Consider the following 24333-nt stretch of genomic DNA (forward strand, 5'->3'; position numbering starts at 1 on the left):
TGGTTATTTGACTAGTAGTCTCTCACAGCACCTTCCCCAAAATTCATTTGTGCAGGGCTGGCACACTTCAGGTTCATTGTTTAAATAATGTGATCTATTGATACCCTAAAAGTATACCTTTTCTGCAGCAGTGTCTGCCCTCTGGAATTAGTTTTCCTCCAATATCTGGATGGTCTCCACTTTGGTGTTGTTTAGAAGAGTCATGAAGATAATATCAGTAGTAATAAGTGGCTTGGGTGCAATCCCAAAACATCTGGACATCACTTGAACACAATTGACAGTGATAAAATCACCATCAGCCAATTGCAAAAGTCAGTTATACTTGGAACAGCTTATATCTTGCAATGGTACTTTCAGCACTATCAAAGAGCTGCCTATACTAGATTCCTGGGAATCACTTGATAAGTGGATAAAAATAGCAAATCCAATCTAAACGTATCACTGACTATATAATGAACAATAACAATTAATAATCATAAGCGATTATTATGGTTGGTTGCATAGTCAGCAAGATGTTTAGACCAGATTTGGCATTATCCACCTACTGACTTTTTTTGAAGGACTTAGGATAAGCCACTGTTGTTTGATAGTGTTAAACGTATTGTTACAGAGTAAAAGCTGCTCCAAATAAAATTGCCTTACTGTTGTTTGTTGTGATTATTGTGTCCAATGAATTGTTTTCAGCCTTGGTAGACGATGACACAAAATGCTAATATATGAAGGCAAGCAACTAAAATAAACAATCATAATAAACAGAAATTAAACTGTAGATGTTAATTCTATTTATTTTTTTGCACTAGTGACTCTACAGAGTTACAAAGTAATAATGGAAAGTTTAACAGATTGTTGGCATTAAAGAAGAATAAAGTAAGTACAGTAGATTTTTGTCAACTTTGGGCAAGTAAGTATGTAGCATTCATTTTATTTCATTGCAAAAACTTGATATTCACCAGTCATGAGTGTGGAAGGTGCAGACCTTAAGGAGTTCTGTCACAAGAAAACAGAAAAAAAAGTAAGAATTAAGAGACAGGACTAAATACATTGTTTTACAATAGCACAGAGTGACCCACAAACTGTTTAATCTTTAGAAAATGTAGTTAGAATCTTTTGCTGTTTTCCCCTTTATTTATATCTAGAGCATGTCAGTTTGAGAAAGCCAAAGTATAACATCTCTTAAAAGTCAACTTGTGTGAAATAAAGTGGGGTGGGGGAGAGGTGAGAGCATAAAAATTATTTATCTAACTACTTGATAGCTATGTGTTTAATTCTACATTCCTCTACAAATTGTTGGGAGCATGGAAACAAAATAGTCCTACTGTATTCTGTAGATCATGAGACTGAAAAAGGTCTTCCAAAGGTGCATATTCTATTCTGCACCATTACAATATCATCACTGTAACTGTTTTAAATCATTCCTTAGTAATGTTAAGTTCTATTATTTAAAAAAGAAAAAAGAAACAGCAGCCCTGTCCCAATTGGCTTATTCTCCTTTATCTCTGAAGAACTTAACAGAAAAGTTAAAAAGTGAACAAAAGAAAGAAAACTTTATGTCACCTTTACACTAGAAACAGTTGTGATATATGTATATACCACAATGAATTAATCAACATGCCCATAGCTCTGATCTATTTTTGTACAGAACCATTTGCCATACATTTGATATTTTTCAAAATAACCTATTACAACTAATATTTAATTTTCTCTTTGTCACAAGTTATCTCATTCTTTGGATGTGCTTTACAGGATGTCAAGAAGTGGATGAATGCCATTCATCTTAATCTAAGATTGTTACCTGAAGGTAAACATTTGGTGAATCCTTCAAGAGACTGCAGATAGTCCTGCCCAAGATATGTCTCAAAGTTATTTTCATTTGGAACAGCTAAGCATTCTGTGCCATCTTTGAATAAGCTATCTTTGGCATCAGATTGGAACATATGGAAGACATCTTTCTGAGTTCCCTGGCTTCCAAATAGTTTCTGTAAAAATCAACAAAAGCAGAACTTCAGTAGCTATAATATTTAATAAATACAGTAGTTTCAAGTGAATACATAACATTTCTTGTATTTGGTACTGTTTCTCATTTTTATTTGTGCCTGTCATTTCTCAAGGAATTTTATTATTGGAATATTATACCAGTAGATGTTTCTCACAGCCAACTCGCCACACCCAACTCACTACAGGATAACTCACCAGGACCAACTCAAGACACAAGAGTTATACTAATATTGAAGAAATGGTGGAATAGAATCATTAAGTAAAGAATGCAAAAGGGGGACAAAATGAAATGTGACAGACAAAAATTAAAATTATTTAAAAATTATTTTAAATAAGTAAGTTTAATTGTTAAATTGTCCCATGACAAGTTGGCCATGGTGAGTTGGCTTTGGTGAATTGACCTATCAGAGCTGACGCACATCTTCCCCATGTATATATGTTATATAACTTTACTATTAAATGTAACAGTGTCAATTTAGAGCTTACCTGTTGCTCAAGTACCACCTTTTTAACCACTTCTGCTCGTTCAGGTCTTGACACTACTGCATGATTGCAAACTTGGGCCAAATGGCATCTTTCATATTCATCATGACGACAACGTTCACCATTTTTGTTCAGAAGAACAAAATCAGAAGAAGTTACGCCACTTGCCCAAGCAGGTTTGTTTTGTCCTATTAAAAAATGATTAAAATTATTAACAAGGACTCCCTGCACCACTATGCATATACTTTCCTTATTAGCCCTACTCCATGGAAAGGGAAGATAGGACTTTCCCAGCTACCCTCCATGCCATTTTGCATCCCACTGACAATGTAGTAGTCTCAAAGTTCTTTGGAGTGGTGTGTATACATGACATTTTGTCAGCAAGTTCATATTTATTATTGAATTAGCGTATGGCATATCATACATGGAAATAATATATATAGCTACATGCAGGTAAGAGGCATATGCAGGCAAATGGACTACAGAGTGTTGGCAGAGGGGTGGATGCATGATGCAGAATGCAGGTGAGGCAATGGCAAGTGCTATGGACATGCCCTGTGGAGTCTGGCCAGGATGGATGACATTACAAAGTGTTGGTGGGTTAGCAGCCACCGTGGATTGCAGGTGGGTGGTATGGGCAGATGCACACTACAAAGAGCAGGTGGGTAAGCAGATATTATGGAATAGAGATCCACCATGCCACCCAGCGGTTCCTTAGAAGAAGAAAATGGCAGAGTGGGAGCAATTGCAGGAGTGACTGGTGACCTGCCAGCTTCCGCATTGACTTTGTGGGAAGCCAGCAGGGAAAGTCATAAATAGTTATCATGTAGCTATGGGCACTTTAACTGTTGTAAGTATGCCAAGCAGCTGAATTATGACAACATCATTGTGAAGACTTTGAGGCTGATGTTTGAATCTCCCTTATCACCAAAAAGTTGCTGAATGTGTTATTATTAAGCAAAGGCTATCTGTACTACATTCTTTTCCATGAACTTATTAAAATTAATCTGATCCTTCAAACTGACAATTTGAGGGGAGACAAAGTATTTGAGGCATGTAGCAATGTGAGATCTTTCTTTTTTCTGAGCTGCTCTAAGAGTTCCAAGAACACCGATGCTTGGATTTTTGCCTGAATGTCCCAGAATTACTTGGCCAACCTTAGAATTCTGCATCTTGACTTGAATAGGTGCATTCAAATTTGTCTGGTACAACTCCAGAGCAAAATGAGCTTTCCAGTACTTCTTATTCTATTGGATGATGCTTTCTAATGCAACATGATTCTGGATCACAGTTAATTTATCTTATAAACATTATCATTATATTGTAACCATTATTATTATCTGAGGGACCGTCTCTTGCCAGTCACATCTACCTGACTCATCAGAGAGGGGAGGCAGGGAATGCTGCAGGTCCCAACCCTGAGAGAGATACACCTGGTGGGACCCAGAAGAAGGGCTTTCTCCGTGGTGACTCCCTCCCTCTGGAACATCATTCCCCCAGAGATTAGAACGGCTCCCACTCTAATACTCTTCTGGAAGGAGCTGAAAACTTGATTCTGCCAGCGGGCCTGGGGAACCCAGAGCGGGATGGAACCCATTAAATGGCTTGTGTAATCTGCTGTCATCAGGGCGGGGGGGTGGGAGTTCGGGGGTGATTTTGTTATATTGTGCTATATTAATTTATTTGATTCTTTTTGATAGTTTTTTTTAAAATGTGGTTTTATATTCTGTAAACTGCCTTGAGTCTCCATGGTGAATAGGTGGCAATATAAATTCAATAAATAAATATTATTATTATATTATATTATTATAATAACCATTCTTTTGATTATGCCTGATAATCTTCATCAGTCTACTATTGTCAACTATCATAAATAAGATGATCATCAGTTATATATTCATTTGTATGATTCCATACCTTCTGTGACCTCAGTGATGGTGCTTTGTTTAATAAAAGCTACCTGTCCTTCTTCAATCAAGCATCTGGAAAATACAACCAAAGAAAAGGGTAAGTGGCACATTTCACTTCTTGCCTTGCAAATGTTTCTCACCTGAAAAAATATTCAAAAATAATTACAAACAAATATTCCTGCACTGTTTACATCGTGTTTTAATTTGGAATTAAGAAGAATTATAAATAGTTGTGAACTGAAAAGGTTCTGGCCTATTTATTGTATTACATTAATATGTTTGGGATTACTTTTTACATGTTAATATAAAACATACAAGCTTTTAACAGCTACATGTAAAGACAGAATAATATGCTTATATTGTGGAATAACAGTGATCATTATACCACTAGGTGGGGTAGTAATTGCATCTAAAGAGGACTTCCAATCTAGTTTCGTTATCAAGGCTTTGCCTAGTGTGTGTGTTACAATACTTGTAATAACAATAAAAAATTATGATATGATCATATTATAATTCATGTGATCCTGGAATTGATGCCCAATATGATTTCCGGGAGAAAGATTAAAAAAATGCTTCAGTAATTCTGAAAACTCTAGATAAGCTTTTCCTAGATCAGCCTCACTTCACATTCACATGAAACATTTTCTTCCCCTCCAGTATGCTGACTTGAATGAGCCATCTGAAATTGTTTGTTCTAACAATTTACTCATTTGTATTTACTATCTTGGTTGATTAGACTTTTTCTTTCCCACAAATATATACGAGAATAACACAATAGCAGAGTTGGAAGCAACCTTAGAGGTCTTCTACTCCGATCCCCTTCTCAGACAGGAAACCCTATATCATTTTAGACCAATGGTTGTCCAATCTCTTTTTAAAAATTTCCAGTGTTAGAGTGTTCACAACTTTCTGGAGGCAAGTTGTTCCACAGTTCTGTCAGGAACTTTCTCCTTAGTTCTAGGTTGGTTCTCTCCTTGATTAGTTTCTATCCATTGCTTCTTGTCCTGCCTTCAGGTGATTTGGAGAATAGGTTGACCCCTTCTTCTTTATGGCAACCCTTTAGATATAGGAACACTGCTATCATGTCACCTCTAGTCCTTCTTTTCGTTAAACTAGACATACCCAATTCCAGAATCTGTTCTGTATATGTTTTAGCCTCCAGTCCAGTGGTGGAAGTCAAAAAAAATTACTACCGGTTCTGTGGGCGTGGCTTGGTGGGTGTGGTGTGGCTTGGTGGCACGGAAGGGGAAGGATACTGCAAAATCCCATTCCCTCCCCACCCTACTAACCTGCTTTCCAGTTCTGTTCTCCCGTGCAGGGCAAAAAAAGAAGACCCAGCCAATCAGCTGGGACTTAGGAGGCAGAGAATAGATGGGGGTGGGACCAGACAGAGGTGGTATTTGCCGGTTCTCCGAACTACTCAAAATTTCCACTACCGGTACTCCAGAACTGGTCAGAACCTGCTGAACACCACCTCTGCTCCAGTCCCCTAATCATCGTTGTTGCTCTTCTCTGCACTATTTCTGGAGCCTAAGAATACATACGACACATACATTTCATTATAGGCTAACATCTACAGGAAGGAATCCTGAACTGGAGGTGGAAAATGAGGAATGAACAGCAACCTACCGAAGGGCACCTGCATAGCTATAGTATATTTCATTGCTGTTAGGTTTACATTTGTATTTCTCAGACAGGCCACCTTCACCACCGCTGCCTTTGCACAGTTTGCACAATGTAGACTCAAGAGGTGCACCGGGCGCACAGCTTTCTTTGAAGAATGTATCTAGCATGGGATCAGAGAACAAACATTTTAATATTTTTGTTTATATTCTTATAAAATAATATACTCCAATTGGTTGTCTACCTGACATGTTGGATTTCAGTTTGCATAGTCCCCAGAAAGCATGGTAAGTATATCCCATTGGGGGATCTAGGTCTAGCAATCCTGTAGTTGTAATATAGTTAAATAGTGACAACAAGATCTACAAAATCTGGACCCAAATCCAAATTATTGTTATTGGGAAGCATGGCTAGCTTAAAAATGTCAACTTCAGAATTCTGTCTTTTAAAAATATGTAACTGACTATCACATTACAATTTAAGGAAATACCAACAGCAGAGTTCTTCAAGAGGAACTGATATGAATACATAGAATTTGCTCTCAGTCATACTAGGTTAAACAGAAAAAAACTGTGCTGCTACTTGATGCAAATCATTTTCAAAGAATAACCAATAAAGAGAATCAGTTGCAGAGGTAATAGGGTGGTTACCAGTTTACCTTCTGGAAAAAGTGCATTTTGTGATTGGTAATTTTTAAAAAGGTAGCCATTTTAGGAAATGCAAGTCTTCCTATTGGTAGCCATTTTGTGAGGATACATACCTTCACAAATCAGGAAAAGTCCGGGATCACTTATTCTGATTAAAAAAATTTCTGAATAATAAAAGCCTATCATAAATGTATGTGTCTCTCCTAGCTACAATTGATATTTTGAGATAGCAAAATAGCACCCCCAAATTATCTATACCTGCTTAGCTGCATTCTTCAAAATATAAACAATGATAGTTTTTAACTGAGTGCTTGTGCTCTTAGTCAAAAAAATAAATTATTAGAGTTCACTTTAACCATCTTTTAAATAGTAAGGAAAGTGATGTGCCAGAATTTTCAGAAATATAGCAGTTAAGGCTAATCGTTGAAAGAAAAAATAATAAAAAAAATTTTTTTTTTCATTTTCATCAGTTTTTAGATAAAAATTGAAAAATTGAATTAGGAATAGCTTTCATAATGTTCATTCACTTTCTGGTGTTCCATTTATTCCATAAATTTCAGTGCAGTAGCCTAATGTTGCAAAATTCCTTTGCACTCCTGTATTATCTTAGCAGAATGCTATTTTAAGGAGTGACATATACATATCTTAAGAAGCATTTTAATTAGTGGCAGGGCATGCACAATGTCTTATTTAAAGTGTGAGTGTGAGTTTTTAATAAAGGTTCATTAAATCTCTCGTGCAAAATGTATTGTTTTGAGTACTTTGGGGAGTGTCTGATGCTCAAAAGTAAGACATTTCACCAAAAATATGCTCGACATTTTAGATCAAACAGTTTACATGCCCCAAATGTTTATGTTACTTTATTTAAAAAAAAAAACTAAAGAAGAAAAAACTAGTGATAGCCTCTGAAACGTTATCAGGAAATGAACTCTTTCCAAAGTAATAACTATAAATATTTTCCATTTATAACCAAACACTTTCTTCCTTTTTTTTCCCCATGCAAAATACTGGTGTTGCGGATGGGGGCTGGGGACACAATTACTGCATAATCTTTTGGTAATCCTTTGGAATTACAGAAGCTGTTGTCCTAGAAGCACCGAATCCTTTATAGCAGTCTTTCTGAACTTTAGTGGCTTTATGATGTGTGGACTTCCGTTCCAGAATTCCTCAGACAGCATGGTTCAGAAACACTGTTTTAGAGGATGGGTGAGGTAGTAGTAGTATAAAAAACATAGGCAACCAAATGATTATAAAGCCACTCACCAAAGTGACAACTAAGATTATTTTGACTGTTAATAAGGCCCATGGGAATATTCCAGCCAGCTGTTCTACCAACACCAGTATGACAGGACTTCTTTCCTCTCAGAGTGTTCCAGTTGACGTCAGTGTCACGTGTCTTAGCAACAGCTACAGCAAAGTAGCCTCTAGCTAGAAAACAAAAAGCAGAGTCAGCATTTCTCCACTGACCATTCAAATAACCTAACAGAAGGTAGGCATGGTCCAGTGACTTCTTCACATCTTTTGCAAACATTTAAAGAGAAAAGAGTTCATTTGTGTATAGGAATTCTAAGTACAGGTAGACCTCAACTTATAACTGTTCATTTAGTGACCGTTCAAAGTTACAACGGCACTGAAAAAAGTGAGATATGACCATATTTCACGTTTATGACTATTGCGGCATCCCTGTTGTCACAAAATCAAAATTTAGACTCTTGGCAACTGACTCATGTTTATGCAGTGGTGGCATTCAAATAATTTAACAACCGGTTCTCTGCCCTAATGATTTCTTCCAACAACCAGTTCACCAAACTGCTCAGAAAGTTAACAACCGGTTCTCCCAAAGTGGTGCGAACTGGCTGAATCCCACCACTGTGTTTATGACAGTTGCAGTGTCCTGGGATCACATGATCGATCCCCTTTTGCGACCTTCTGACAAGCAAAGTCAATGGGGAAACCAGATTAATTCAACAACCGTGTGACTAACTTAATAACTGCAGTGATTCACTTCACAACAGTGGCAAGAAAGGTCGACAAATGGGGCAAAACTCACTTAACAAATATGTCATGTCACAACAGAAATTTGAGGGTCCTAAGTTGAGGACTGCCTTTGTAAGCACTTGCTAATGAATTTAAAGCCATGGTTGCCATCATAAAATGAGAAGATAGTACAGATAGTCCTTGACTTACAACAGTTTTTGAGATAAGTGACTTATGATCATTTTTCATACTTACGACTGTTGCAGCTTCCTCATAGTCACATGATCAAAATTCAGACGCTTGGCAATTGGCTCATTTTTATGATGGTTGCAGTGTCTTGGGATCATGAGACTTTTGCAACCGTCTGACAAGGAAAGTCAATGGGCAAGCCAGATTAATTCAACAACCATGTTACTAACTTAACAACTGCAGTGATTCACTTAATAACTGCAGCAGGAAAGGTCATAAAATGGGTCAAAATTCACTTAACAGCAACAGAAATTTTGGACTCAATTGTGGTCATAAGTTGAGGACTATCTCAGACAGGAATTTGTGTAAAAAGAGGAATTTTCTTCAACAGATTAGGAAGATAGGTACAGAATGATTTGACCAAGTTTTAAATTGCCAAATAAAAGTTTAGCTGCTTGCAGATCTCTTAAGTGGCAACATATTCACCATAATTACCTACCTGTTACACCTTTCTTGGGATCAACACAGGCAGCAGCCTCATCACCTGGAAGAAATAAAAATAAAAATAGGATTCAGAGAACTCACTTCAAGCTCAAGCACATTCAATTTTCATGTACCGTTGGACTACAGGGAAGGTGTCTTGTACACATAGACCTAAAAGCAGATAATGCCAAGTATTATGGAGTGCAAGGTAACTGAACTCAAGACATAATATCTATGATCCAGGACTGATGACGCTGGTGAACAAAAAGATGGACTCAATTTCTATCCATCCCCTTACAATTTTGCAATTGGGCCATGCATATCGCTCTTTGGGGATGAGGTAAAATTATTAGATCACTTGGTGAACATGACAATGAAAAGGAGAAAAGATCAGCTATGATCCAAGAACAGTGGGGAGGAATGAGGTGACTTGGAACAGATTTTTCTCCCTTCAGATCAGATGCCCAAACAACTAAGTGTTTCTTAGTCTAAAGCACAGAGATAAAATTGCATGCCATCAGAAGTCATCTTCTTGCACATAGTAATTGTGGCTATTACCCTTGATGGCAGTGAGTTTGCTTCTGAAGACTATCTGCTGGGAGACTAGTAGACTATGTTATGCATTTGGTTGGCCACTAGGAGAAAATCTACAGCAGGGGTGTCAAACTCCAGGCCCGGGGGCCGGATCCAGCCCACGGGGTGCTTAGATCTTGTCCGTGGGACGCCCTGGAAACAGCAAAGGACCAATCTGTGGTACCTCTGCAAATGCAAATGTTTGCAGATGATTACAGGAAGCCATCGCAGCCAAAAACGGAGCTTGGGAGTCTTCACTGGCAGAGCGCTTGGAGCACCACAGGTGCCCCCAACATGAGTGATGTTAAGCTGGCCACGCCCACCCTGGCCACACCCATCCTGGCCCCACAAGATCGAACACAACCTGATGAGCCCCTCAATGAAATTGAGTTTGACACCCCGATCTACTGGAATAAATGACCCAGAGTCCTATATAGCAGGTCACTTCTTACGTACTTTCAACAGCTATTGATCTACTGAGTTCATACTTACGGGGGATTTCTGTCAATATTGGGACAAGGCCACATTTTCCTGCAGTGAAGATATGCCCTCCATCCAAGGTAATAGCATCAGCTTCTCTTTTCTGCAAAGACCAATGTATTTTCTATCAGCAAACACAGTTCCTAACCATGTCTTTACATGGTTAAAATGAATCATTCATGCTCAGCAGGGATCCCCAGGTTTAAAAAAAAAAAATACATTGAGTGGGGGAGGGGGGAAATCCCACCAATATTTTGAATAACCAATCTTGTCTGAGCACATTCTATGGGACAGAGAGGTGATCACTGAGGGAACAAAACTGAGAATCATGGGTGGGGAAACAAGTATCTTATAAAAAGGCATATCTGATAGGGCAGTATTAAGTGAGTGTGCACTCAACTCTGCCTATTGCAATTTCTATATTTTTAAAACTAGGAGAAGAAAAAAAATGAATAATTATTTTCTTGTTTCCTGCTGGGTTTTCTGGTTTGTAAAACTATAGCAGTCTCCATATATTTTTCTCCAAAAGAGCAGAGAGAGATTATGACAGAAAATTCAAGGTAAATCCAACATTTTCAGGACCTAGTCCATAGAAATCAAGCTACAGAAATTCCTAAATTTCTAAACACAACCTAGTAGAAGAAATAATACCAAGAATATTGACCTAACTGAACAGCAATAAAGGGATGTACTATCTCATGCTATGGATGGACATTTTCTGGTTCACTTTGACATTATCCCAGGGACCAACTAATATCACTGAAAAAATAAAATACAAAGAGGACAGGTTACAATTCCAGTCAAAATAAAATAAGGAGGGAAAAATAATGGAGAGAGGCTCCAAATGGAGGAGATGAAATCTAAACAGACCACTGAGGATGTTCCCTGGTAACAAAATGGCACTGGTATTGGGGGCAGAGACAGCACAGTAAGTGCAGAGGTCAATCATGAACAGAAGCATCAGTTGTCCTCATAGTGATACTCTTCTACAGTAACTATTTCAGTCATTCTCAGCTTAGAAAAATAGGAGTTATAATTCAACATATCTGTAAGACCTCACAGTGGGAAATACCACACTACGCACTCAATTGTTGCAGAGGCCACTTGCCCAGTATGAAAGACCCATAACATGTGATTCCTCGGATATATTCAATTAACGCATACCAGCAAAATCACAAACTTCTTGTTTATTTTACTAACATCTTTTTCATGGATTACACCTAGTACCCTGTTTTTTGTTTTTTTAAAAAATAACTAAAGTGCCTGGACTCGGTCATAATTTTCATGTGAAAAGGTATGTGGAACCTCCAAACACTCACTATGATCTTGATAAGGCAATCTTCTGTAGTTTCTGCAACAGCACATTGAATGGCACCACTGCTCTGTGCACTCCACGCATCACATTTTGCCTTTTCAGCCTTCCCCACTGCACACCACTTAATTCTTTCTGTGGTATCAGGATCTTGATCAATTCTCTCTAAAGGACAAGAAATACCTCAGTTAACCAAATATGCAGATTCCTCAAAATTTTGCAAACTAATTGCTGTTAAACAGAGACCACCGATATAAGAACCACTGTAAGCTTCAGTGTTCCATCTTTATACTCTAGACCAGGGGTGTCAAACTCACGTCGTCACGGTGGCATCACGTGACGTATCGGGACTTTTCCCCCCTTCACTAAACCGGGCATAGGCGTGGCCAGTGCATGATGCATCCTGGCCTGGAATTTGACAGCTCTGCTCTAGACTCAAATAAGATGGAACGGAGTAACTCGCTGCAGCCAATTCACCACAGCCAAGTCACCACATCAACTCGCCATGGCCAATTCACCATGACCATTACCAGAGGACAACCAGAGGACAACTCACTGCGAGACAATTCAACAATTCAATTTAATTATTTAAAATAGCTGAGAATTATTTTAATTTTTGTCCTTCACATTTCATTTTGTCCCTCTTTTGGCATCCTTTTTTAATGATCCTGTTCCACTATTTCTTCAATATTAGTGTAACTCTTGTCCCATGATGTGTTGTCCAGCGGCAAGTTGGCTATGGCAGGTTGCTGTAGACCCAGGTTATTATATATTATCTGTTCACTATATGTGAAATCACAACTGCCAGTTCTTTAGCTGTTGTTGGTCTTTATATGCACCAATTTTTTCCAAAGAACCTAGGTTGTTATAATGTATTGATTTTTCAACTATGCCTTGCTTATTAGTGTTTTATATTTTATTATATAAATAATGATAAATAAATTTACATGGTGGCCTGTTTTCCAGACTGGATATTTTGGAAGCTGTTGCCACAGTGTCTCAATCTGGACAGGATTTTCTTAAGGTACTTTAGAGTCTAGTCAGCATCAGCACAGGAAAATTAAATGATAATTGTCACTGGTTGGTTTCTGTGATAATACTAGCATTTAATGTCTACAAAACCTTTTTTCCATCTGCCTGGAACTCATTCCAGATTATGACATAAAATGGGGACTGTGATTTATTGCTGTAACAGTTTTTTCTCTTGATATTCAAGAAGAAGAAATGTGGGTCTACTCTACACTGACTTTTGCCTCCCCATCCTATTGCTTATGGTTTGCTATTATTACCCTTTTTATTATTTCAGTGCTACCCTCAGCTAGCCAAATGGAGGAAAATATGAGTCTTAGCCAAAAACAAGTTGGACCTAATCCCATTATAACACGGGTGTAGTCAAAGCATAAAAGTTTCTACTTTGCAAAAGTTTGACATTTTTCCCCATTACAGAGATTTTAGTAGCAGTCAACAGACTGCTTTTAATTGCAATTAAGCTAGTATTACTGATAGCAAGTGAACTAATTATTATTTTTTTAACAGTTTTCTGATGCCTCATTTTTGATGCCTGGTGTTCACCACTGTTACTTCATAATGCATAACAAATCCTGCCCTGTTTACCTCTTTTGAGAATCTGTATTGCAGCACAGTACTTAGGACCTAGGTAAAGTTCAGCATCTGTTCCTTGAGGCACTGGAATAAGACCAACCGCGCTATCCTTAAACAAGAGATCTTTGCCAGAGTCTTGAGGAGATTTAAAAAGCTGGCATCTTGATTGCTTTTGCTTGGTCTGTTCCTAAAATAAGAGAAGAATGAATCAAAGAAGAATGAGATGAGATGGAATATGAAAATTAATGGAATATTTATTTCATTTATTCAATTTGTATAGCTGCCCACCTCACTTTTACATGACTTGCAATTAAAGAAAAACAAAGTATACATAATATAAAACAAAAATAACGACCCATAGCAGCTGGGCATGATCCAACATCATCCATATAACCAGGAGATGGGCCCCAGGCTCAAGGACAAAGCCAAGTTTTCAAGACCTCAAAAAAGGTCAACAGAGATGGGGTCAATCTAATCTCAGAGGGAATGATGCTCCAAAGGACAGGTGCCAGGCAACACTTCCAATCTGTTAGCACTTGAAGCGTACTCTTTCTGCCAAACCAGTTAGGACTGATAGAGATAATTGGGGAAAGATGATCCTATATATAGCTCAGTCCAAAGTCACAAAGGGTTTTCAATTGATAACCAGCATTTTGAATTTCCCCTGAAAACGTATCAGAAGTTTACAGAGCAGTGGTGTTACATGTGCCAAATAACTGGTACCAGTAACTGCCTTCATCGAGGAGTTCAGATGATGAAAACTCTTCCATATTTTCTCACTATTTAGTTCATTTACAAAAAGCAAATGGAATCAATGCACTGTCCTTTAACTGAAACCTGTAGGAGACACCCATCTGAAGACATTCAGACTTCCTTGGGTAAATCTGCTTGGGAATTTGAGCATAATTTTGACCTGGCAGCACTTTCCCTTTAAAAGGTAGTAGCAAAATTGATATTTTTAGCCTTTAGTATAAAGAGTAAAAATTTATACTCATTGTGTCTTTGGCTGATTTCTTTGCATGTAGCAAAGATAGTTTCCTCCATGAAACTATCACAGTGATCTCATCACTATTTTTACTAATGGATCAGGCAAATTTTCAATTAAATGAAAATTATGAACCATTGCCCAAAAGGCACAGTGCTGTCAGCCAAAAGAACTTATGTTCTCTATCTGGCTGTGTAAAAATGGCTCACAATACCACGTCAAGAACAATGTAAAATAATATTTCTTTGTTCTTTTTAAAATGAACTTCGTAGTATATAAATCAGTCAAAACAGCTTTATTTATGGGATTCTCTTTTCAAGTTAACATTTTCCTACTAGTAGCTTTAATACATTATTCTTCTGTTAGTCCTTCATAAAATTTGAATTGAGACGTTTGTGATATTTATTTTAAACCTCTGTTTTATAAAAAAGAAAAACTTGAAAAATACCAGTGCATAAGAGAGGAGTGCCCAGATTTTATCTGCCCGACCATCAACAGATCGTGCCACCACAGCATGAGATGCCACTCTAGCCCAGTAACAGGATTCATATTCTTCAATAGGTCTTCTGGAGCCATCATCACAAAGTAACTCATACTTGCTTCTTTCTTCTACACTATCAGCTGTGAAGAATAAAAGGCAACAGTGAGTGTATGTAAGAAAACAGGCTCCATCATGATATTGTTGTTTATTAAACGTATATGTCGCTTGAATTATTTAAAAAATTATTATTATTATTATTTCAAGGATGAAAAACAAAGACAATGAAAAAGACAAAAAGCAAAAAGAAGGGTAGGGATGCCAGAGTAACAACACTTTAGAAATCTGTATGAAAGGTCTGGGTGAAGAACCAAGTCTTCAGACCTCTTTAAAACACGAACAGAGTGATGACCATTCAGATCCTGGAAGGAAGGGGGCACTTCATTCCAAAGGGCAGGGAGAGCAACAGAGAAGGTGTGTTTCTGGGATGCTGATAGATGGAATTGCTTAACTGAAGGAACAAAGAGTGCACCAAAGTTGCCAAACTGAATGAGGAGAACGGTTGTCTCTTAAGTAATTATGGGAGAGAGAGGGAATCTTTCAAGTGCCATGTAGGGCTTTATAGGTAACAACTAGCTTCTTAAATGACATCTGGAAACAAACTGGGAATCAGTGCAGCTTTGAAATGGGAGTGTTACTTCAGTGATCAAAACTGGAAAGGTTTCACTATCCTAGAGGAAGAATAATTGGTGAAGATGATGAACATGCAGACATGGCTAAATTAACCTTTTTGACTAGAGTTTATGTGTGTGTGTATGTGTGTGTATTTGTTTTCGTAGATTTTCACGGGTACAGGTATACAGGCTTCAGCGTGTTCGGGTCTTTTCCCGTGTAAGATTGAGAGTATCTTGGTGATGTTTCGATGAGGTCCCACTCGCCATCTTCAGGCTGGTGCTTTCGGCTTTGGCCTCGTCGAAATGTCACCAAGATACTCTCAATCTTACATGGGAAAAGACCCTGCCTATCTATCTATCTATCTATCTATCTATCTATCTATCTATCTATCTATCTAAATTTTCTTAAGTTTTCGCGGGTATCTATATGTATGGCATTCAGCTTTGTTCGGGTATTTTCCCACGTCATTATAGTTGTGCTTTTAAAATTGTAGCAACGTTTCAGCAGACTCTCATCTGCCATCTTCAGGCTTGTGTATTGGGTTCTTTTTAATCTTGATTAAAAGAAGATTAAAACAAGATTAAAAGAACCCAATACACAAGCCTGAGGATGGCAGATGAGATTCTGCCGAAACATCGCTATAATAAAAGCACAAATATTAAGACATGGGAAAATACCCGAAGAAACCTATATACCATACATATAAATACCTGCGAAAACAGCTTTGTATGGGTATTTTCCCACGTCATTATAGTTGTGCTTTTAAAGTTGTAGCAACATTTCAGTAGAATCTCGTCTGCCATCATCAGGTATTGTGTTCGTCTGTGAGTCTGTGAGTCTGTGAAAGTCTGACTCACAGACGAACACAATAGAGAAGCCTGATGATGGCAGATGAGATTCTGCTGAAACGTTGCTACAACTTTAAAAGCACAACTATAATGACGTGGGAAAATACCCAAACAAAGGTATTCAGCTTTGTTTGGGTATTTTCCCACGTCATTATAGTTGTGCTTTTAAAGTATACATATACATATACATATACATATACATATACATATACATATACATATACATATACATATACATATACATATACATATACAACCAGATAAATCTGTGCAAAGGCCTTTCTATAGGTAACAGCTGAGACCTGTTCATTGAACAATCGCTATGAATCCAGGAAGACGCCCAAGTAATGCACCATTGTTGAATAGGAAATCAAATATCTACAGATCTGGATGGCCAAAGAGCCACAGCCACAGCCACTCAGTCTTGGTAGAACTCAGTCACTTCCTCCCTATCCAAACCTTCATAATCCTCAGGCACCAGGACAGAAATCCAGTAGATTTCTTTGACTGAAATATATAATTGAATCTTACTGGCATATTGATGATACCAAACCAAAACTGCTGGATGATCTCACCAAGTGGTTTCACGTTGATGTTGAAAAGAAGGGGAGGGAGAATAGAACTCTACAAAACCAAACATAGAAGAGGTCTAGCGGGTAATCTCACACCCTATCCTCAACTAAAATTAATTGGAACTGGCTCTGGAGAAAGGAACAGAACCACCAAAAATACCAGTATATATTGTATTGAAAGATCAAGGAACACAAGGATTAATAAAATGAAATCCATCTACAAATAGTCATAGATTTAAGCACTTTTTGGTATTTGAATTTACAGATTAGCATTTTACCAGATTCATACCTAATACGACCCCCTCATTCACAAAAGCCACATCTCCATGTCCAGATTTCAGACACCTTATGAAAAAAGAATAAAATATTAGGAAGGAAGTGGTGGTTAAGTATTATATTTCTTGCTTATTGTATCATGCTATCACCAACTTTTCTTCTTTTTCAACTGAATAGAAACAACCTACCCAAACTGCCCAGGTATGGATATCCAAAGCCAACAAGGCACTGGCAGAGGGCACAAAAATTTAGGGGGCGTCAATACTGCCCCTATTTCAAAAACAAAGATGATTCTAAAAATATAAATCTTTACATTGATGGGAGGTAGCACCATCAATCGATGTGAGCTAGGGGCACCACATATCCTCAAGTGAGCACTGCAGACACCATAGCTTAATTATTGTTTCTTACCAATAAAATAAATAAATATGAACTGAACAGAGAACTTTTACAGGAAATGAAGAGTGAGAATATGGAAAAATAATTAAGGCAGGAGTAAGACAACTGATTTCTCTCTGGTTAGGGAATTTGTCGATCTAGCCCAATATTGTTCAAACAGACTGGCAGCAGTTCTTTAGGAACTTGGAGAAAACACTTTGCCATCAGTGAAAACCAGAACCATACCTAGTTGAAGAACCTGAAACCTTTGGTAAATAAGATAAGAAATGAACTACTGACTTACATCTTGTTACAGTTAGACCTGAATTTAGGACTACAATTGAGGTGAAAATTTTGAGACAGTTACGTGAGTTTTGCCCCATTTTACAATCTTTCCTGCCATGGTACTTAAGTGAACCACTGCAGTTGTTAAATTACTAACATAGTTGTTAAGTGAATCTGGCTTCCCCATTGACTTTGTTTGTTAGAAGGTTCACGGGCTTTTTATTTATTTTATTTTCATTTGTCAATTGCTTACAAGATAATAGGTATAAGTAAAAACATAGTTATGAATAGATGGATACATATAAGAAAAATAAAAAAAACATAAAACAAAAACAATAGGACAGGGATAGTAGGCACGCTGGTGCGCTTATGCACGGCCCCTACAAGGGCACTTCCCTGGATAAGCCTCTGGATGCTAGTTCAGATGAGGAAGAGGTGGGTTTAGGGACATTATGCAAGGGGGAACATCTGGAGGAATGTCCAGATGTTGCTGGAAGCTCCAAGCCAGGAGTGGCGAGGCCGAGCACTGCTGAGCTATCACAGGAGGCGTGACAAGATCAGCAGCCGATTGAGCAAGGGACAAGAGAGGCACAGCTACTGCAGTTGAGAAGCCCAGAGGCTTTGGGCGGAGAGGGTTCATAGCTGCAGCTGGCCAGTAGAGATAAGGAAGAACCTTATTCTAATCCAAAAGCATACAGGGCTGACAGGAGGTGGGCACAAGGAAGTCAGCCAGGCTACTTGCAAGATGACAGCCTCTCTTCTCTTGATGGACTGCACTAGGGAGGGAAACAATGCTGGGAACAACGCGTCTGTTTTCTTGCTGTGCATTTTTTAGCCACCGTAATTCTTGCCTTGACTACCAGACCTGGATTTTACATCTCAAACTTTGGATCGTGCCTCTTGACTAGCCTTGGCTTTGCGGACGTGCCTTTGCCCTATGGACTGGCATGGGGTTTTCCTTGGAAAGCCTATTGAACTCTTTGAGAATGGTGCTGGTGTGGATGTGAGGAATTTTGGGGGAAGATTATCTGGAGCTTGGGAAGCCTCAATAAAGACTTCTAACACCCATGGAGTGTGCATGTGTGAGCAGGACAGGACAGTCGCGAAAAGTGATCCCATGAACTCAGTTCACTGCAACCATTGTAAATATGAATCAGTTGCTAAGCATCTGAATTTTGATCACATGACCACAGGGATGCTGCAGTAGTTGGAAGTGTGAAAAATGGTCATAAATCACTTTTTTCAGTGCCATTGTAACTCCAAAGCCAAACTGTTGTAAGCCAAGGACTACCTGTACTGAAAAAGGAATATCTGGGATGAGATGGATGAAGGACAAATGGAACATGCATGTTCCAAAAGATTCACTATGCGTAACATTTAAAGTTCTATTATCCAATAGAAGAACTTAAGAACTGTACTGCTATCACATAAAAATACTTTGCCTACTCCTTGGTGCAGACAGTAACAGTAACTGATTGTTGAACTGATTGTATGTTGTCCTAGTCCACCACCCAATTGCAGGCAGCTAACATATTAACAAATAGAAGCAATAAACAAGAGCTTATTGGATATTCCCAATGGTAATACTGCACATTGGGGGCTAAATGACTAGCTGAAAAACAATTATAGCAGTCAGAATGGAGAAGGCACTATACAGCAGGCTGGGAGCATTGTAGAGCACATCAGCAGAACTTTGCTGCATCAGTGGAGGAGGGTCAGGGATAAGATCTACAACAAATCTGAGCTACTCTCCAGAAGCAGGAGGGCTACTAATGATTTGAGGAGATTTTAAAGCGATCCATGCAGCACTGGTTCCCTACCACACATGCAACATGCATCAAAAAGAGGCCTGACTTGCACGATCATGTGCATGACCACACCCCAAAGACAACATTGCACATGTTATTTGGAATTACCCACCACTGCAACATGTATAATAAGGCTCATGTATATGTGGCTTTGGGAACTTTAATGTGAGATTCTGCATATTATAGCATCTGAGCGATATTGCTTTTGTCCCTGCCTTATTTGATGGTCCTTTGTTTCACCTTAATTTCTATCATAGTTTTTTTTCCCCTTTCTTAATTAAACAGTCCTTCACAGTGCTTTGATTCTCCTGCCCTGAAGTGCCATTTCTCTCTTCATTATGCATAGCAGCACAGTGAATGCAGCAGCTCTTTGGGTCTGTGTGCAAATCTCACAGAATTCAGTTCCCAGTGGGACCTAAGGGCAACTGGAGATTTTTCTGCATTGGGGGGAGGGGGTAGTGCTCATTCGTTTAGTGACTGTTTGAAGTTAAAACGGCACTGAAAAAAGTGACTTATCACAGCTTTTCACATGACCATTGCAGCATCCCCATGATCACATAATCAAAATTCAGATGCTTGGCAACTGGCATGTATTTATGACAGTTGCAGTGTCCCGGGGTCCTGTGATGACATTTTGTGACCTATTGACAAGCAAAGTCATTGAGAAAGCCAGATTCAGCTAACAACCATGTTACTAGCTTAACAACTGCAGCAATTCACTTAATAATTGTGGCAAGAAAGGTTGTAAAATGAGGCAAAATTCTCTTAACAGTTCTCATTACTTAGCAATGAGTTCAATTGTGGTCGTACATTGAGGACAACCTGTATATGAAGGCTAAAGGGATTTGCATATCACCTAAGGGGAAGTGGGACAATAAGATTGTAATTATCTTTTAAATAAAGGTTGGAAGTTGATCACATGTTTAACTTTAATCTTTTCTTTCTTTTTCATTTCCTATACTTTCTATTTCTTTCTTTTTCTTTCTTTCTTTTCTTTCAATTTGTCTTTTATTCTATAAAAAATATTTTATTCTATGTGAATAGAATGTGAATTTTAAAAAGTTGAACTTAATTGGAGGGCATGTACCCTTCAAAAATATATTTCTGAAGTAGTTATAGAAGCATGATAAAAGTTTACCATGCCTTATGGGGAAAAGCATGTGTCACTTACTGATAGGCTCCTGCATATCCAGCAAAGGGATCATTCCAGTCACAGGTTCTGGTCTTACAAGCCTGGCACAGTTTTGGTACATCTTTGAGACCTGGGACACAACCGGATCCAAAGAAAACTTCTACAGCTGTAAAAAGAAATCAGATGGGTAAGTCTTTGGCAATCTTTTATTAGTACGATAAAGGTAGTAGGTCATTTATATTATTAAATTGCATTCTTCAAATTTGGTTCAGAATTGGATCGACCATACTGTGCCTCACATGGCATGCTTGAAGTCTTATTATATTCAAGGGTGACAGAGGTTATCTTTTCCTTCAAAGGAAGTAGTTGGTAAACAATCTCAAATAGGAAGATTCCAGTTTCCCCTGTGATGTCAAAGATTTGCTGGATCATAAATCTCACACATATGTTACTTATGGACAGCAACTGCATACCATTTGAGAAAGTATGGTCCTGTTAGAAATAAGTAAATTCAAAAATAAAATGGTATATAAGATGCTTCAAGGTTTCACAAATGGGGGTTGGACTAGATGACCTTGTGGGGTCCTTTCCAATTCTATTAATCTGTAAACTGATTATTATTCTATTAATCTGTTATCAAATGAAATATATCTCCCTGTATATACATGCTTTGCTTTTATACTTTTGACATGCTCCATTGTTAAGCCTTTTTATATTTTTATCTTATGTATATGCCTTTTATATTATTATTATGTTCAGGGGGGGGTGTTGTTATAATCTCTTTGGAAAAATGGTAGAATATGATGAGCTTAGAAAGAGGCCCTGATGAGGGGATGCTACATTACTTAACGCTAAGGAAAGATGCCACATGGGCAGCCAAAGTATGGAGGGGAACTTGGGTGACGAGATGAAACTGTATATAAAGTATGTTTTGAAGTTCTAAAGGTGTGGCTTTTGATTTGAACCTGTTTCTTGAGGTTCTAAAGACCACCGGCGCTTTGCAAACCATCTAATATTTCTTTTTAATAAATCCTTTTTGTTTTCAAAGATTCAAGGTTTTTTTGTTGGCTTTGAGTTATTTCCAGCAGTCCCTACAAGGTTGTACAAGTAGACACACTCCTTAGATCCTGCTCCATGACTACATAAGGCAATAAAATATAAGGCAATAAAATATTGTTTTATATATGGAACATTTTACAGTAGCTGTGTATATATGAAAATAATATATGGAGAAGCAAAGGGGAAAAAATAAAAGATGAAGAAATATTCCTATTCTTAAACACACATACGCACCACACAATTTTCTTTTGGAGTAAGCAACTTGTGTAGAGTACAAAAAAGGGGGTAATAAATAATATACCAAAGATATCAAATACATAACATTAAAAAAAAGAAGTGTATGTAAAACCATTTTATATTCATACCATTCATTCAACCTTTCCATATAACATTTATAGCCTTGCAAACTACTCTTTCTTATCACACTCATCACTACTTCATGTGTTGATTTTTATTTTGTGGAATTCGAAAGATTATACAAAAACCTTCTACTTCATGATACCACTTATGATAATTCACGTGGAAGGTATACTTTTATAATGTTTTAATGGTACTAGACTTATTCTCTCATAACTTGACTATCCTTTTCTGCTTTTCTCTGCTCTGCTCTTCAGAGTGTGATCATTTGCCTTTATTTATTACCATTTCTGCATTCCCAGTTCCTCCTGCAGTTTTATTTATTTCAGACAATTCTGTCCAGGATAAAGAATGTCTTAATGGAAGTATTGCCCTTCTGAGAAGCTTTTTGCAATTTCATAAATTTAAGCATTATGCTTTCTCTAAAAATTTTTCCATCATGAATACAGCTGGTAAATCTCTGATGAATTGTTAAAAAAAAGGACCAGTTTGACCAGGAATACAGGCTTATGATATAAGCTTGCAAAAACTTCAAACTAGAGTTAAAAGAAATAGAACTGAAACTTCAGTTCCATTTTTTATATAATTCTATTCTCAATATGAGCATTTGCTAAAAGCCAAAAAACCCTCTCTGTTATTACAAGAATAAAAATGGATTTCCACATTGTGCCAAAAAAAAAAAAAAAACCCCAGAAGGTTTTGATATACTACAGTTGCCCATATTCCACACTGAGATAGTATTTTACTCTTTCTTGGCCATCTACAATATTCCCAACATGAATTAATCCAAAATACACACTACCTAAATTAGTTTTATTTCCAGAATGGTTTTGGCGAGAATGGGAAAAGAAATGTGTGTAGGATGTATTCTCCACCTTGAGTTATTTATAAAAATAATAAAGATGGAATACTAATAAATAAAAATAAATAAATATGGATAGGGATAGACAAATAGAGCTATCAAGATTTTGCTTACCCCTTTCTATAGGTCCTGACTCTGTTCCACTCCACTGTATCAAATTCTTAGACACAAGAGTTCCTATTGGGATCAACCAGCCTACAGATCTTTTAAAACCAGTGTGACAAGATCTTTTCCATCTGAGTTCTTCAAGTGAAGAAATAGTTCCTTTCTTTACAACAACAAGGGCATGATAACTAGTAGTAGTTGCTGATAAGGAGAGAAGGACAAATCAAATATAGGTTATAACTATAGTCTCTATTTATTTCCAACAAAATTGTTTTAGAAACAATTTGTAGCAAAGTGAACAAACTTAATTATCATATAATATCCTTATACTATAGAGCAGGGGTGTCAAATTCAAGGGCTGGGGCTGGATCTGGCCCATGGGGTGCTTAGATCTGGCCTGTGGGGCTACCCTGGAAACAGAGAAGGACTGGCCCACGGTGCCTCTGCCAGTGAAAATGGAGCTCCATTTTCTTTGACAGAAGGTTGCAGGAAACTGTCATAGCCAAAAATGGAGCTCGGGAGCCCATTTTCACTGGCAAAGCACTCAGGCCACCACAGGCACCCCCAACACGAGTGACATCAAGCTGGCCACGCCCTCTTGGCCTTGTCCCCCACCCCCCTGAGATCACACACTACCCTGATGCGGCCCTCAATGAAATTTAGTTTGACACCCTTGCGACAGAGGAAACAGCTGGCTATATTAAGCAAAATATATATTTAGGAGTGGACTTGCCAATGTACTTCTATTATAATTGCTTGTAATGTTAACAGGCTGAAACTATTTGTATAAATGAGTTAAATAAATTAAAGATGCAAGCACTATGACTATATTAAAGTGAAATTGATTAATGTAAAACACAGAGACTGTATCTTGAAAAGGAGGAAAGACACACTTTCTCTTTTGATCAGCCGAAAGTACTTCACCAGCTGGGCCTCTGTTAATTGTGATCCAAAGAAAATATCAGGCCACCATCATAACTAAAGGAGAGGAAGGAGTTGAAATTCTGAAAGGGGATTTCTAAAACTGATTTGGTTTCCAGAAGTTTATGTGCAGGAGTCCGGCAGCCTAAGGCTGTAGAGCAGAAAACCCTAAGCATGTGAAATTATCCTAGCACTGCATCCTTGAATCACAAATCCAAAACTCATCTTAAATATATCTGGGGCCTCCGGGAGTCAATACCAAGAAAGGGCATTGCAGTGTTTCCAGTGGTGGGGTTCAATTTTTTTTTACTACGGGTT

At 37.9% G+C, this 24333-nt stretch overlaps 1 protein-coding gene across 2 annotated transcripts in view; it reads right to left on the reverse strand.

The window, feature by feature from the left end:
- Window positions 1–759: 759 nt before the first annotated feature.
- The window catches only part of TF (transferrin), a 32376-nt gene continuing 8802 nt past the window's right edge, over window positions 760–24333 (reverse strand). Inside the window, exons 4-17 of one of the 2 annotated variants that reach the window (XM_087964922.1) lie at window positions 23104–23295; window positions 20751–20877; window positions 17122–17177; window positions 14708–14880; window positions 13287–13461; window positions 11680–11837; window positions 10373–10463; window positions 9333–9368; window positions 7922–8086; window positions 6018–6174; window positions 4396–4460; window positions 2482–2666; window positions 1793–1976; window positions 760–987 (exon numbers count right to left, since the gene is read on the reverse strand). In XM_087964922.1, the coding sequence (XP_087821048.1) occupies window positions 947–987; window positions 1793–1976; window positions 2482–2666; window positions 4396–4460; window positions 6018–6174; window positions 7922–8086; window positions 9333–9368; window positions 10373–10463; window positions 11680–11837; window positions 13287–13461; window positions 14708–14880; window positions 17122–17177; window positions 20751–20877; window positions 23104–23295 (1805 nt within the window). In that variant the 3' untranslated portion in view covers window positions 760–946. Of the gene's footprint in view, window positions 988–1792; window positions 1977–2481; window positions 2667–4395; window positions 4461–6017; window positions 6175–7921; window positions 8087–9323; window positions 9369–10372; window positions 10464–11679; window positions 11838–13286; window positions 13462–14707; window positions 14881–17121; window positions 17178–20750; window positions 20878–23103; window positions 23296–24333 lie in introns of both variants that reach the window. The other variant, XM_026691984.2, reaches the window with a different exon arrangement.

This window comes from Notechis scutatus, chromosome 4 (assembly GCF_049901735.1).
Source record: "Notechis scutatus isolate UNSWTSFEM ecotype Mainland chromosome 4, rNotScu1.2, whole genome shotgun sequence".
NCBI lineage: Eukaryota > Metazoa > Chordata > Lepidosauria > Squamata > Elapidae > Notechis > Notechis scutatus.